At 33.9% G+C, this 15,948-nt stretch overlaps 3 protein-coding genes across 3 annotated transcripts; 2 read left to right on the forward strand and 1 right to left on the reverse strand.

The window, feature by feature from the left end:
• The first annotated feature begins 1,230 nt into the window (after window positions 1-1,230).
• Window positions 1,231-5,036, forward strand: LOC141677531 (uncharacterized protein At4g15545). Its single transcript, XM_074483513.1, has 9 exons — window positions 1,231-1,631; window positions 1,740-1,808; window positions 2,684-2,740; window positions 2,860-2,932; window positions 3,641-3,715; window positions 3,912-4,151; window positions 4,323-4,365; window positions 4,609-4,687; window positions 4,787-5,036. The coding sequence occupies exons 1-9, from the start codon at window positions 1,353-1,355 to the stop codon at window positions 4,874-4,876; spliced, it is 1,005 nt and encodes a 334-aa protein (XP_074339614.1). The 5' UTR covers window positions 1,231-1,352; the 3' UTR covers window positions 4,877-5,036.
• Window positions 5,037-7,878: 2,842 nt separating this feature from the next.
• LOC141677540 (putative 1-deoxy-D-xylulose-5-phosphate synthase, chloroplastic) lies at window positions 7,879-12,664 on the forward strand. The gene is made up of 10 exons (XM_074483525.1): window positions 7,879-8,197; window positions 8,928-9,056; window positions 9,159-9,323; window positions 9,434-9,584; window positions 10,001-10,272; window positions 10,358-10,631; window positions 10,891-11,198; window positions 11,309-11,590; window positions 11,682-11,966; window positions 12,372-12,664. The coding sequence occupies exons 1-10, from the start codon at window positions 8,084-8,086 to the stop codon at window positions 12,519-12,521; spliced, it is 2,130 nt and encodes a 709-aa protein (XP_074339626.1). The 5' UTR covers window positions 7,879-8,083; the 3' UTR covers window positions 12,522-12,664.
• Window positions 12,665-12,675: 11 nt separating this feature from the next.
• Window positions 12,676-13,563, reverse strand: LOC141677564 (heavy metal-associated isoprenylated plant protein 19-like). Its single transcript, XM_074483562.1, has 3 exons — window positions 13,443-13,563; window positions 13,251-13,332; window positions 12,676-13,131 (listed from the first exon to the last, which is right to left on the reverse strand). The coding sequence occupies exons 1-3, from the start codon at window positions 13,500-13,502 to the stop codon at window positions 12,848-12,850; spliced, it is 426 nt and encodes a 141-aa protein (XP_074339663.1). The 5' UTR covers window positions 13,503-13,563; the 3' UTR covers window positions 12,676-12,847.
• Between the last annotated feature and the right edge of the window lie 2,385 nt (window positions 13,564-15,948).

The following is a 15,948-nucleotide window of genomic DNA, read 5'->3' on the forward strand; positions in this document are numbered from 1 at the left end:
TACTTCGTTCTGTTTTGATTGAGAGAAATCGGTCTTGCAACGAAGATATGATCGAGGCCCATTTCCAACGGGCCTTATTAAGAAGATTGTTAAATATGACACTGTTGAGCGCTACTTGTTCAAGCCCATATATCACTCTTTGACCGTCCATCGGCCCCCCATTTCTTTACCGTTTTTACAATTTTGACGCGTTTTAAGTTGTATATAAAGTATAGTTCAGTAACTCGTTCTTATGATTTTGTGATTTTAAATGAAAACTGAATATTTAGAAATTTATTTATAAAATGGAAATTTTTAGAAAAATTACGGAACCTTAAAATATGTGTCGACACTCTCTCCCAAAATATATAGAAACAAGGGGGACGGAAGGAGTAATATTTAAAGAGAATTTTCATTTTTCTTCAAATAACACGTGGTACATTTATATTAGTGTTTTAAAACTCGGTAGTACCCGGACTCGGACCTATTTCCGATCCAGTTTTGGTATAGTCGGTAATAACTCGGATTTTTACCTGACTTGGGTCAAACTCAGACAAAACTCAGATTACCCGGAAAAAAACTCGTTTTTTAGAAAAAAAATTTGAAAAAAATGGGTAATGTTCCCAAAAAAAAAACTCGTAAGTGGGTACTAAATTCTAACAAAAAAATAAAGCTTTTAATTTTTTTTTGATAAAATGATGTAAAAGACTAGACAAAATAAAAAAAAATCGCTGCTCATTTATAAAATATAACAACTTAAATTTATATTAAATTAAAATTTATCGTACATTTAAAATTTTTGAGTTTATATTGATTACTCGTTACTTCCACGGTAGTGCCTCGTGGCACGACATCACCCGTACTATTGAAATTATTCATCTTTTTTTCAAAATACTCGAAAACATAATTAATTTTTTTGTATCATTTATTTAGAAAATATTTTGAGTTAAATAAATATTAAAATAAAAAGTTAGTATTTTATTTTTTTCGAGTTTTTAACCCGATACTCTTTTCGAATACTTCCGAAATACCCCGAATACTTATTAGTTCATCCCGATTTTTAGAACACCGGTTATATTCGATGATTATGTTAGTTAAAGCGTATCACGAGCCACAGTTCATTCTTTTGACATAACAAAGCAATTGATCCCAATCCAACCACAAAAGCGTGACAGACAATAAAAGCCACTCAAATTTATCGAATGACAGGTACCACAAGTCACACCACCCTCTTATCTAATCATAACTAACTCAAAAATTAAAAAACAAAATCGAAAGCCAACCAAGCAAGCAAGCAAGCTAGCACTCAGCAAACTAAATTAGTCAAAGTAACAACACTAAACAAGTACTAGTTGGTGTGTAATAATATCAAAATGCTAGCCAAAGAATCTCCAGGCCCAAGTTTCGATCTCCCTGAAGAAGTTCTCGACGTTTTACCAACTGATCCTTATGAACAGCTCGATGTTGCTCGTAAAATAACCTCCATTGCACTTGCTACACGTATCTCTTCTCTCGAAACAGAGTTGTCATCGTTAAGCGAAAAGCTTGAGGAGAAAGATGATATCATTGCTCAGCTTCAAGAACAGCTTGATTCTCTCGATTCTTCGCTTTCAGATACTGCTGATAAACTCTCCCTTGCTAACCAAGACAAGGTGAATATATTTCTTTGCGGTAAACGTCTGTTACAAAAATTTAAATACTCACGCACACTAAAATACTGGTAGTATATGAATTATGAAGTAGTAGTGGAAATTATGCAGGAGAGGCTATTGGAGGAGAATGCTAACTTGTCCAATGCGGTTGAGAAGCTCAATCGCGATGTTGTCAAGGTACTACTAAATTAGCCTAATTTCGGAAACCTTTTATGTAGGGTGTTTCTGCATTATTAATCACTAATCATCCTTGTTAAAGAGTATAAGATTTTGGTGGGGCATTCCTCTACCACCTTAAGGTTTTAGACGGACTGGTTACTTAACATGGTATCAGAGCTCGGTTTAGGGAGGGGTATAAGATCTTGTTTGTGACGGACTGGTTACTTAACAATCTTATGTTACAATTGTCGTATAAATTTTTATTTTAATAAATTTTGTGTCTGTGCTTAAACTTTTGTTTGTATGAGTGGATGGTATTGTCTGTAGGGCAAGATGATTTGTGCTAGAACTTGACCATATACAAAGAGACAGGCACAAGGAACAATTTTTTTTTTTTTGTAAAAGATGAATGTCAGTATTTTCTGCTACTTATAATTGAAGAGTGAAGACAACAATAAAATTCCAATTTCATGTATGAACTACTAATTGCAAAGTAACTAATAGCGTCGGTCACCTAATCTTTGGTACTTTATGATGCACTCTTGTCTGTTGCTTTACTTTGTCGAATAGTAGTGCTTTAGGAATTTAAATTCAGACTGTAAAACTACAGATCTATGGCTGTTTTTACAAAGGGGATTCCCTTCTGATGTGTATTTACTATTTAGAGTAGTACTCGTAATTTCCCAACTACAAGGGCACCTGAAATCTCAGGCACGACTCTGGTATTTAGAGTAGTACTCGTAATTTCCCAACTACAATTGTCCCGATTTATATGTTATTTCAACAAAATATACTATTAATAAGCAATGACAGAAGTGCCTAGCTTACAATTAATAAATTTTGATTCAGAAAGAAATTTTGCATTCCCTAAAAATTAGCGATGATGAATGCAGTTGGAAGGATTCAGAAAAACACTGATGAAATCACTTCAAGATGATGACGGAAACTCTGTAAGTTACTTTGGTTCGAAACCTTAAAGCTTCTAAAGTAATATGAATACTGGAATTTAAGATGTTCCTCGTACATTTGAGGGTGAACCAGTACTAAAAACACTTTCCTTTTTTGCCAGGGAGGAGCATTGAAATCTGCTGCCACAAATGCAGCAAATGATGCCGGATTATCCACTCAGTCACTTTCTAGAGGTCAATCTCTTGTTTATGTATATTTCCGGTACTATTAAGCTCTGTTTAGTTATAGAGAATGAAATGGCCAAAAAATGGAATGAAAAGTTCACGGGGCATTAGTATTCATAGATGAAATTCAGAGTTTCACTATGGAAGTATCTAGGTTTTCGCGGTAGCTTACTTGAATGCAGAATGGGGCTGACTTACTAATTCGCATAGTTTCCAGTACTCGTACCTATTCACAAAGAAACAAGTAAAGAGAGTGCGTGGTATTTTCATATGCAGGACTTTGTTTTACTAGTAGATTTTAGCTTATGAGTATCTGGCTATGCTGTTTTACTACTTTGCTTTTGGACTGCCTGAGGTTATGAGTGAGACTGTTTTTTGTCAAGTTTTCGATGTTTTACCTAAAGGGTATCTAGCACTTTTATGATGAAAGTCTATAGGCTATACGATTAGTTATATTAAATTTTCCAGAACAAGATTTTTGGATCTCTGCAGAGTGCAGCCCTTTTGAATTTTAGCAGATTCTTCAGTTTCTCGGAGAAGTAGGCAAAATTTATCTGTTTTCTCACATTAAAACCAACATGCTTTTAGTTTATTTTCTTTTGACCTACTTGTATGCTCTTAGCCATGTCCGATTTCTAGCTAGTAAATTTTATGATTATGAAAAATTTGATGAAAGATAATTCCCAAGTTAAACTTAAATAATGCAATTGGTTTCAGATGATACTGCCACAGCATCACTGCAAAGCCAGCCGAGTGTGGAAAGTTCAAATGCAGAGAATCACGAGACCGATGGTGAGCTCTATATACTTTAGAATTTGCTTCTTCCAAGCTACAGTCCCAACAGTCTTTAGGTCACAGTGTTTCCTGTTCTTGATTCGTGTAATTGCCATTCGGATGGGTCTAATCTACTACATTATAGTCTCAGGGCTGCAATCTATCGAGTGCATTAATTCTGTTCGTTTCTTTCTTCTTATCTTATATCCTGCAGTTTCCAGGCCTTCCATACCACAAGGTCTATTAATAGCATCCCAAACTAGCACACCTCGGCTAACTCCACCTGGTTCTCCTCCTAGTAAGTCATCATCTGCATCTCCCAAAGTCACATCTAGGCCGCTGTCTCCCAGGAGACACTCAATATCATTTGCTGGAACAAGGGGCATGTTTGATGGAAGGGCATCCTTTTCCTCTGTGCCATCAAGTCAACACAGTTCAATGGGCTATGACTCAGGTTAATATCAAACACTTTCTTGTGCAAACATTGAACTAGAATTATTAGGCATAAATTTAAAAAAATGTTGTCCATAGTTTCAGACTTTCAGTAACTTACAAAATCAGTAGATAAGATAGATTGTTATGCACGGGTACACGATACTATTGCTTAATTTCTTGCCTGTTTCAGGACGAGCTAGAGTCGATGGAAAAGAATTCTTTCGCCAAGTCAGGTACAGACATGCTGATTGCCTTGAAGTTAATAATGTAGCACCAAACTATGAGTTTGTTTTTCCTTGTGTTATACTCATATTCCATTCATGAGACTTTTCCATACGTACATGGCATTTCAGATGTAAAAACTTGTCCGTCTTAATGACTAACCAACTCATCTAAAACCTTAAGATGTTAGAGGAAGGTCCCAACAGGATCATATATTATCTTCCAACACGTCTGATCATTGTTTCTTTTACCAGGAGCCGATTGAATTACGAGCAATTTGGTGCATTTTTAGCAAATGTCAAGGAATTAAATTCCCACAAGCAAACTAGAGAGGTATGCTAACTTTACATACTCCCTTTCCACATCTCACTACTACGAGAAATCGTAAGTTCCATGTTTGTCATTCTCATACTCTCATTCTGCAAATTCTAGGAAACTCTGAGAAAGGCAGATGAAATTTTCGGCCCTGATAACAATGACCTCTACTCAGTATTTGAGGGCTTAATTACTCGAAAAGCTTGAAATGTACCTACTCTCTATCAGAACTGTTTCATGCCTAGAAGATTTTGTTGTAATTTCACTTGTAAATTATACTACTCTTATATACCAGCTTCTTCCCTCTGTACTTACACTTCATATTAGAAGTTTTATATTATAAGGATTGAAAGATTATTTAGCTAGATTTACTTTTTCATGTCTTTCTAAACTGTTGCTTCATTTCCCCTTACTTGATCACTTGACTATGAGTTTCTGATGGTTGCTTAATATAATGTAAAACTTGTTTCCCATGGTCATCTGTCAAAACTCAGCAACTGTTGATTGGAATCTTGTCCTTATATACACAGGTTTTGAAATGTGTGTTATAATAAAACACCGGAAATAAATAAAAACATTAATCAGACACCCGATATTCTTTGGAATATTGTCGTTTGAGTACATAAGAGTAATGCTAGAAACATAAAAATAATTACAAAAAATTGTTATAAAATGACATAACATAAGTGAGGTGGCAATATAAAATAATTTAATTGATATTATTATTGTGAATACATGAAGGTCATTTATATTTAATTAATAAACATCTGTCAGTGACATGTGTAACTATTTTGAAAACTAATTTTACACCCGTGACAGTTTCCAATAAGCAAATACTGTATATATTTAAGCTTACCATTTTCAGCGTTCACGACTTAACAAGTTTTGAATGTTCGACGTCTCGTAGAGGAAGCAAGGGAGATACGACGACGGAAGGTGGTGTTTGAACCTGTTTTGAAAGCTGTGTTATACTAAAACAACACTTTGAACATCTGCTAAACTCAAGCTGGGTGGGGAACAAAAAAAAATATGACACAAAGTAGTCCTCAAGCAGTAGTATTATGAAATGTTTCAATAAAGATATGATTACTTGATAACCAAGAACATGCTGTCAGAGCTTGAAAGCTTTAATTTATCTATAACCACTCTGGGCCTTAAGAGCCCAGCGGGCTAGCCCATTAACTAAAACATTGAAGTCCATTAAGAGCTAAAAGCTTGAAGGTTTGGTTTGTATTTAAATATGCAATTTCTCCCACTGAGTTTTGAAAAAACTTTTGCTTTGCTGGTTATCTAGCCGTTGGCTGTCAAAATTTATGTCATGCAGTGACATGAACATTGTGGGTTGAAGAAGAAACATTGTTAAAACTCTCAAGTGAATAACAACATCATCATTGATCACAGTGCATGTTGAACAGATTTTGAACACGTGTAACAATAGAGGTCTCGTTATCTACTAAAACTCAACTAGGTGAAATGGGAAAATATCAGGTTTTGTCCATTGCCCATTGGTCGAATGTAAAGTATCTTGAACAAATTTTAGAAGTTAGATCTAAGAACATTTTTTGAAATATGTATTTGTAATAATTCTATGCATATTCGAGATTTAATTTTACCAATATATATTTGACGTGGACATCCCACGTGTCCCAACTTCTATTATTAATTAATCAAAATAATTATCAATGATATATCAATACATAACATTTCAATCATGTACAAAACTGATACTTGAGTCAACCAATACTCAAGCATCTCTAACAGGATGTTTAAGACGACTATATCTCTTAAACATACATCAAAACAATAACATGACTATGTATATCAACAAAACATACTTAATCTGATTATAATAATAATTGTCTGCCTATACAATTATTACTTAATCCCATTATGATAATAATTGTCAACAAATATAATTATTACCCAATCCAATTATGTCTTATATCACCAAACTCATATCACATATTGGGTTTAACCCCAACATTATAATTATCTACCAAATTTAAGCAAGTTGTGAACGAGGCTTAAAATTTTAGAGGTATTATGGATTAGTATGCCATAATCACCATTTATAATTATATAAATATATATATATAATAACATGTTGACATTATTTTAATCTCACAACTAAGCTAGGAGTGTATTCAATCCAATTTTAAAGGATTTTCTTTTTGGATTTTTAAAATTGTCATATATTCAAGAAGTAATGTCCAAAATATATTACTTTTTAACTCTAATTGTCCAAAATATCATTGTAGTTACGTTCCGCCCAAAATATCTATTATTACGCATTATAGACTTGTGTATTCCATACATTTTTTTAACAAAGTATACATATGTTGTAAATACCCGTGAATGTTCACTAAAAGATAAAAGTGAATACGAATGCGTATCTTTTGTTATTTTTTTAAAAATAAATACGTATATTTAGAATGCGTATCCCGTAGACATTTTGGTGGAACGTACAGTCAATTGGTAATTTGGGTATTTGACATTCAATGATGGTTATTTTGATTATTATCTTATATTCAATTAAGATTCTAAAAATCTTTTTAATCCGATAAGGATTGATTTTTTCTCTTTTTTAAATTCGGAGTATTCAATTCAGATTTTATTAAATTCTTATCCTAATTAATAAAAACAACAAATATTCTAAACCAATTTCTTAAAATGTATCATACTATATATTTTTTCCTCTCTTTTATTCTTTTCCATTATAATTAGAGGATATTTTCTTTTTGTTATTAAAATTCTAAACTATTTAACACACACAAAAACATAAAGAATAAGAATCTCCATTATTATCTTTCATTTTTATCTGATCCCGAATTTTACTTACGAACCAGATATACCCTCTTTTATGATTATAATCTCATAAAAATCCAAAAAATGTCAACCAAAAAGACAAACAAGAAATGGGTGATGAGACAGCCCCCTCTTCTCCCCATAATATGCGATAAGAATAGACACAAATGCACCCAATAACATTTGTATCTATAATCGCGTTAAAAACACCCACATTTCTTCAACTGATTCACAACTTCACCTTCCCAATAAAAACAATAAAAAAGTCACATTATATATTACACTATCAAAATATTGCTATCCATATGTGATTTTTTTAGTGACGTGGCCCAATCATAAACAGAATTTAACATCCCTTGAGTTCAAACTGTTTATATACACGAGTGGAGACCAAACATAAAGCATAAGCCACTTAATCTTATAATCCTGTCTTGTCTTAAACACCCATTAATCTTTTTTTTTTTTGGTTTTTCATATTAAGCTATATACTTATTAATCTTTACTTACACATATATAACATTCTTGAAGTTCTTACTCAAGTGGCTTGAAGGGTTTTTGAGCTCCAAGACTTGTGTGTGTGTTTTAGTGTGTGTTTTTTATTTTTATTTGATGGCTTTGTGTACATTAGCATTTCATGGGAAGATTAGCAAGGGGGTGAGTTTGGATCTTCAGAAGAAACATTTGTGCTTTGGAACAAATCTGCACTTACAGAAACTTAATCAGGTTTGATTTGTTTTGTGTGAGATTAAAGTTGAAATTTATTTGTTTTTTGATTTGCAAGATTTTGTGATTGATATGACTTGATTATGTTTGAATGTTTGTGTGAATGGTTGGTGTTAGAATTTCTTTTTTTTGGGTTTTTTATATGTTATCTAAACATTCAATGCATTAGATTTTTAAGTATATATGAAGTTGCTAGATATTTTTTTTTTTTTTGGAATGTTACATGTTAAGAAATGCATTAGATTTTAAGTTTTCGAAGGGGAGAGGAGAAATTAGTACGCGACTAGGCTATTAACAAATCCTCGGTGTTATGAATTTGTGTACTCATGTATAATTGTATATGAGTTTGTGCTCTTTGTGTGTGTTGCACTGATTTCAATTTTTAATTCAGTGTTGCTGGCGTTATTTGCTTTTGTTACTTGGTGCGCTTTCTTTTCGGTTTTATTTTGAGGTATCTATGAGGGAAAGCAATACATGTAGATATGTTTAGTGTTGAATGCAATTATAATCAAGTGGTGAGAGTATATCAAGATTCAGAGAAGCTTGACTAGTTACGAAAAAGACATGGAACAAGAAAAAGGATAGACTGTAATGTTATTCTATATTTTGCTCCTGTAAACTAAAGATGAAATGCTTATCTGTATTGTTCCTTTAAGCTAAATATACAAATTTGGAATTTTCATATTTGCATTGATTTTGAAATGCGGTTATGGAATTACGTTGTTAACAGACAAGGAAAAGATCATTCGGAATATTTGCAACTTTGTCCGAGACAGGGGAATACCATTCCCAAAGACCCCCTACTCCTCTTTTGGACACAATTAACTATCCAATTCACATGAAAAATCTGTCCACCAAGGTATATAAAGTACTTGACACGTACGAGCAATGTCTTGTTTAACATCTTTTATTATTTCTTTACATGTATAATTCATAATGATTTTGTACTAAAATGTTGCAGGAACTGAAGCAACTGGCAGAGGAACTGCGGTCAGATGTCATCTTCAATGTTTCCAAGACCGGGGGTCATCTTGGTTCAAGTCTTGGTGTTGTTGAGCTCACTGTAGCTCTTCATTATGTCTTTAATGCTCCCCAAGACAAGATTCTGTGGGATGTTGGTCATCAGGTGGTCGTCTCTCTTTATTTCCGTATCTAACTTTTAAAGATTTAGTGTTGAAAGATAAGGAAGTTGTGATAATTTTGTCTTCGATTTGTTTCTAACTAATGAAATTGCAGTCATACCCGCACAAAATTTTGACTGGAAGAAGGGACAAGATGCACACAATGAGACAAACTAATGGCTTGGCAGGATTTACTAAGCGCGCGGAGAGTGATTATGACTGCTTTGGTACCGGTCATAGTTCCACCACAATTTCTGCAGGATTAGGTAATTCTTATGCAAATCGACATGTTCTGATCAAATTTCTGATTAACTATTATAGTATGATTGTTTTTAGGTTTTATTACTTAGAAACAATAACCGCATTATCTGATGTACAATCAAGTAGTTTTTGAGAATGATCAATGGAATATTCAAATACTTCTGCCAATTTTTTTGAAAACGTCAATGAAATACATATGCTCCCACCCATGCATCCACAAATACTCAACCTCTTTTTACCAAGAACAAACAAAATTATTGCTAATTATAGTATGCTTGTTTTAGGTTTTATTACTTAGAAACAATAACCGCGTTATCTGATGTACAATCAAGTCTTGAGAATGGTCAATGGAATTCAAATACTTAGCAACATCTCATGCTTGTTCTGAATGCCGATATGATTTTTTTTTCACAATTAACAGGGATGGCTGTGGGAAGGGATTTAAAGGGAGGAAACAATGATGTAATTGCAATTATAGGGGACGGTGCCATGACAGCAGGTCAAGCTTATGAAGCTATGAACAATGCTGGATACTTGGATTCGGACATGATTGTCATTCTTAATGACAATAAACAGGTCTCTTTACCCACAGCTACTTTGGATGGGCCAGCAGCCCCTGTGGGGGCTTTAAGCAGTGCTCTTAGTAGGTTACAGTCCAACAGGCCTCTCAGAGAATTAAGAGAAGTTGCCAAGGTTAGTACAACTTTGCTGTAAATGGGGTAAGGATGAAGTATATAGTATGGAACCTCTATTTACTTTATTGTTGGGATTATTGCAGGGAGTTACCAAACAAATTGGTGGGCCTATGCATGAAATTGCTGCCAAGGTTGATGAATATGCACGTGGTATGATTAGCGGCTCTGGATCAAGTTTATTTGAAGAACTTGGACTCTATTACATCGGTCCAGTCGATGGTCACAACATTGATGACCTTGTTGCCATTATGAAAGAGGTTAAAAGTACTAAATCAACCGGTCCTGTATTGATTCATGTTATCACTGAGAAAGGCCGAGGATACCCCTATGCTGAAAAAGCTGCCGACAAGTACCATGGTATGTTCTATTTCATACTTGGCATTCAAAAGATTCAAGTTTGTATAGAATTCTTACTCTAGATATTTTGTAGAATCATGAATAAATTGTTATATATGCCACTGACAAGGTTTTGATTTCAATAGTAATTCCAAAATTTACCTGCTTTTTTATGAGGTATTATAGGAACAAATGAGCTCGTTATATCTGCCTAGCTAATATCGATTCCTATTTTGCAATTCAGATGGATATCATCTAATTATCTTGATTGTTTTTGCAGGAGTTGCGAAGTTTGATCCAGCAACTGGGCAGCAATTCAAAGCCACCGCTAAAACTCAGTCTTTCACAACGTACTTTGCAGATGCTTTGATTGCTGAAGCAGAGATTGATAAGGGAATAGTTGCAATCCATGCTGCAATGGGCGGGGGAACAGGCATGAACCTATTCCAACGTCGGTTTCCCAACAGGTGTTTTGATGTTGGAATAGCAGAACAACATGCTGTAACTTTTGCAGCAGGATTAGCTTGTGAAGGCCTAAAACCTTTTTGTGCAATCTACTCGTCTTTCCTGCAGAGGGCATATGACCAGGTAATCAAGAGCCTCTCCCACTCTTCTGAGTGTAAGTCTGGTAATAACTTTTGTTATTCGGAGTTAAGCTTGGTACTTGGGTTACAATCTCCTCTTGGTTCATGTCACAGGTAGTCCATGACGTGGATTTGCAGAAGTTGCCAGTTAGATTTGCAATGGACAGAGCTGGGCTAGTTGGAGCAGACGGTCCCACACATTCTGGATCATTTGATGTTACCTACATGGCTTGCCTTCCAAACATGGTAGTGATGGCCCCTTCTGATGAGGCTGAGCTATTTCACATGGTTGCAACTGCTGCTGCCATAGATGATAGGCCTAGTTGTTTCCGTTACCCAAGAGGAAATGGGATAGGTGTAGAGTTGCCTACTGGAAATAAAGGCATTCCACTCGAGGTGTGTTTCTAACCCAATGTTTATGTGCTGGTCTTCGTACGGTACATTATTTATTCATGTTATTTGATAATATCTCTATGTTTTCTAACAGGTTGGGAAAGGCCGGGTGTTGATTGAAGGGGAACGAGTAGCACTCTTGGGCTATGGAGCAGCAGTCCAGAGCTGTTTGGCTGCAGCTATGTTACTAGAAACTCGTGGTTTACGTTTAACAGTTGCTGATGCGCGCTTCTGTAAACCACTGGATCATGCACTTATTCGCAGCCTCACAAAATCGCATGACGTGTTGATCACAGTTGAAGAAGGATCTATTGGAGGGTTTGGTTCTCATGTTGTTCAATTTATGGCCCTCGACGGGCTTCTTGATGGAAATATAAAGGTAAAAATATTTAACTGCATATTTTTTACCTCAGTTAAATTGTTATTGAAAGTCAAATTTGAATTGTGCTGTGAACATTATTTGAAGTTCTTTTTTCTCAATAATCAAAGCTGATAGTGCTACTTTTTATTGCGACTTGAAACCGGTATTAATCTGTTGAATTATAGTTCTCTTAGAAATGTTGGAGATGTAGTTACTAATAGTTTAGGACAGACATGTCTTTGACAGTTTGTTGGGGCGGGATCTTAAGACTTTTAATTCTTTCACATGAGATTCCGAAAACCTGCGTAGTGATATTTTTGCAGAAACTGTAATATCATCTATTTGACACAGTCTGTCGTGTGCTTTTGCTTGAATAAAATGTAGTAACTAATTAATTTACTGCCTTCTTTGTTAAATATACAGTGGAGACCGATTGTCCTTCCTGATCGCTACATTGACCACGGATCACCAGCAGATCAACTAGCTGAAGCAGGACTGACTCCTTCTCACATTGCAGCAACAGTATTCAATATCCTCGGGCAAACAAGGGAGGCTCTCGAGATCATGTCATAACTGGAATCGGGATGTTTAACTATAAGTTTTTGCCATCGATGTACAAAAATCAAGGCAACTAATGTGAATATGTAAGAATCAACATTTCTTTTTGTTTGAATGTTATAAGAGGTAGTAATGGCGAGTTCAGTGTTTCTTGTTCATTGGCAATCGAAATTTTCATAGGTCATCCTAAGTTGCTAATTTAGCTTCCTGAACCCTGAATACAGAAGAACATATATTTGTATTGCATTGTGACAAATGTGATCTATGGGTGCATTTCCCCAGTTTATTTAAGAACCAAATATAGATTTACATTAAACCATATTCTGTGTTGTTTCTGCATTTTACATTATTGAGCATGCATTTGCATTCTCATCATTGAACAACAGATACATTTCACTAGCACCTACATATTCAAATATCAGAGAATCTATAAATTGCTTTTGAATCATTTCTTCTGCAAATGAATCTTCGTCGTTCTTGAAGTCGTCTGCACATTCTTTCACACTCATTATTTCTGCAATCTTCCCCGTCTTCTTCTTTATTCTCTTCGCGACTTTCTCAGGATTGATCCGACCCATTATTGTAACTTGGTGTCTTATTATGTCTGTCGTAAACGTCTCCACCCCTTTGATCAAACCAAGAGGACAAAAATCACTGAAACCATAAGATTTAAACCAACAGAACTCGTAAAATTTAAACTGCATTACACAGAACCAAAAAAAGTATGATCAATCATGAACCAACCTTTGGTTTTCGAAATGACTTTGGCAACTGTTCTTTCACATCCGTCGCAATGCATCCACACATGAAACTCTACCATTACAGACTGTTGAAAACAAGAACAAAAATCGAAAAAATTACATATTTCACATATCCAGTAAGAATGAAAAATGGATTCATGGATACTAAAAATGTAATAGGACTAATGTAACTTACTTTGTCTTCAATCTTCTTCTTCTTTCTCCATATTGGCATTGTTATGAAACAGAGAGACATGCACTTGAAATATGTGAATGCCTGGTAAAGTAGGAGAAAGGAAGCAGTTCTTATAATTTGAAAAGAGTTAGTTAATGCAGTTATTCATTTGAAAAACTGGAGGGTATATCTTATTTAGGAAAATGTTATTTCCAGAGTAACTATTTTATTTCCTGAGCAAAGAATGAATGAAAAAATAAAATTACCCCTGCATTCCCCATAAAAAACTCTTGAAAAATATTAAGGCAGGGGTAATTTAGTAATTTCGGATGTCTTTACTCCGGAAATAAAAAAAAGGTTCTGGAAATAACATTTTTATATATTATGATACGGACTTAGATACTAATTTCAAAAATAGGGTTAGAATTTTTTTTATTTTTTTCGGAATTTGGAAATAATTTCTATAATCCCTTTGCTACTCAATTTTTAGATTGCTTGGAGTAAAAAAAATGTTTACTCCAAATTTATGTTTTTATTTATTTTATGGGGTTTAAATTATGAAAAAATTATTTATGTTTTTGGTTAAAATCTGTTCAATTTTTTTAAAAAAATAAAAGTAAATAGTAATCAGTTTGGTAGAGATCGGAAAATTAGTTTATTTGATATGTTCATCAACTACTAAGGTTTTGGATCTTTGATAATCAGATTTATTTATTTTTAATAAAATTAAGATATTGGCTTTTTTTTACTTTTAGATACATATGCTTTTTTCGCATACCAATTTACAACCAAATCAACATTCAATCAAATTCAACTTTAAATGCAACAAAAGACAATTTCAATTATTTTGTCAAAAAACTTTAAAGTTTTTTCAAAGAATAAAAAAAAAAAAAAATTTCTTTCTCTCTTAATCTTTCCAAAAAAGGGAAGAAAATTTTGTCAAAATAATTGAAATTGTCTTTTGTTGCATTTAAAGTTGAATTTGATTGAATGTTGATTTGGTTGTAAATTGAATGTATATTCGTACCTTCTGCATTTTCTTTTCCTTTCTTTTATAAAAGTTGTTTATGAACAAATTGAAGAAATCTATTCCTAAACATTTCTTTTCTTTTCTCTCCAAAAAAAGTTTCTGAAACACAGCATTAATTAAGGATTTTTAAGGAATAAATAGTTTTTTTAATCAAAATTCCATAGGATGGGCAAATGAAACATACATTACATTGATCAAGTAAATTAAGACATTAGCTGATAGATGAGTTAAATTGAGATGCCCGGTATCAATTTAAAAAATTTTGCCCTCTGATATGGTTTACTTAGCCAAAAAAAAAACTCATCTCAATTTTTTTTGATTAAAAATGAGCAGAAAATTACTAAACTCTAGTTAGAGGAAAATCAGGGAACTCACGACAAAACAAATGATTATTTATCAGCTAAAAGATCGTTTTCCTCGCATTTTTCTAGCGAAATCTTTAATTAGGCCTTTAAGATTAGAATATGTTAGCATCTTTTTTTCCGATAATTCACATAACCAACTTATTTAGTCATTCTTGTAACATAGTAGAATAGAGATTCGACCTAATTCATTTCATATTTAAAAGCACAATTTTTTTAATTTTCAAATTGATGGCCATAGAAATGACGCTTACAAAATCATAGCGATCGTAGTCATTATCATAAGATTATTTTTGTTTATTGTGTGTATATGTTATTTTTTTTTCCTCTCACTTTATCCTTGATTTTATCCACTTTTACAGATGAGTCATTTTCCGGGATAAGATTATTTTTGTTTATTGTGTGTATATGTTATTTTTTTTCCTCTCACTTTATCCTTGATTTTATCCACTTTTAAAGATGAGTCATTTTCCGGGATTTCCATATCGGGAGGCACGTGCTTTGGCTAGAATTACGATTAGTGACGAGGATAAGCCAGTGGACAACTGTGTTGTTTTCCGGAATTTTGGGGATGACTAAGGCAAAGTAGCTGACGAGGATGGACGTGGATTTCGCACCCAACGGGAGGCCCATAAGCCGTAGGCCGTAGAGACAAAGTCCCTAGAAAGGGGAGACCATAAATCGTTGTGAATTTTTAATCATCACAAGTCATTCTCTAGTGTTATTTTTATTAAACTAATTGCCTCTACACGATGGATGTCTCATACAATGGCTTGTATTACTTGCCCTCAAGGCCGACCCTAACAAGGAGGATTGCGAGCGATTGTTCTGTATTTCAATTCTAGAAAATATATTTTCTTTCGACTGAAAGGATAACCTAGAGCTCCAAAATAGTTAAACCACCGAAGTGGGCTCTCCTTCAAAACCATGCATGTTGAATCTATGAGAAAGGCCTGGTAATCATGGACACTATCTATGAAACTAAATGTTCTTTACAGATATTTTCTGGATGTTATGTCATAAAACGGAATGGCAAATCAGGGCATGCAAGAAAATACATCTTGAAAATAACGAATTATGTTTTGCGATTTTTTTGTATTTCATTGTACTTGTTTACCTGGTACATATTACATAA

This window comes from Apium graveolens, chromosome 1, assembly GCF_009905375.1.
Source record: "Apium graveolens cultivar Ventura chromosome 1, ASM990537v1, whole genome shotgun sequence".
NCBI lineage: Eukaryota > Viridiplantae > Streptophyta > Magnoliopsida > Apiales > Apiaceae > Apium > Apium graveolens.

Bases quoted from the DNA above. Each gene is read 5' to 3' on its own strand.
- LOC141677531 (XM_074483513.1), top strand. From the start codon at position 1,353: ATGCTAGCCAAAGAATCTCCAGGCCCAAGTTTCGATCTCCCTGAAGAA. The intron at 4,152-4,322 runs GTTAATATCAAA...TGCCTGTTTCAG, and splicing joins TTCAATGGGCTATGACTCAG to GACGAGCTAGAGTCGATGGA. The intron at 4,366-4,608 runs GTACAGACATGC...TTCTTTTACCAG, and splicing joins GAATTCTTTCGCCAAGTCAG to GAGCCGATTGAATTACGAGC.
- LOC141677540 (XM_074483525.1), top strand. From the start codon at position 8,084: ATGGCTTTGTGTACATTAGCATTTCATGGGAAGATTAGCAAGGGGGTG. The intron at 8,198-8,927 runs GTTTGATTTGTT...CGTTGTTAACAG, and splicing joins ACTTACAGAAACTTAATCAG to ACAAGGAAAAGATCATTCGG. The intron at 11,591-11,681 runs GTGTGTTTCTAA...GTTTTCTAACAG, and splicing joins ATAAAGGCATTCCACTCGAG to GTTGGGAAAGGCCGGGTGTT.
- LOC141677564 (XM_074483562.1), bottom strand. From the start codon at position 13,502: ATGTCTCTCTGTTTCATAACAATGCCAATATGGAGAAAGAAGAAGAAG. The intron at 13,333-13,442 runs GTAAGTTACATT...TGTTTTCAACAG, and splicing joins AGAAGAAGATTGAAGACAAA to TCTGTAATGGTAGAGTTTCA. The intron at 13,132-13,250 runs GTTGGTTCATGA...GTTTGATCAAAG, and splicing joins AGTCATTTCGAAAACCAAAG to GGGTGGAGACGTTTACGACA.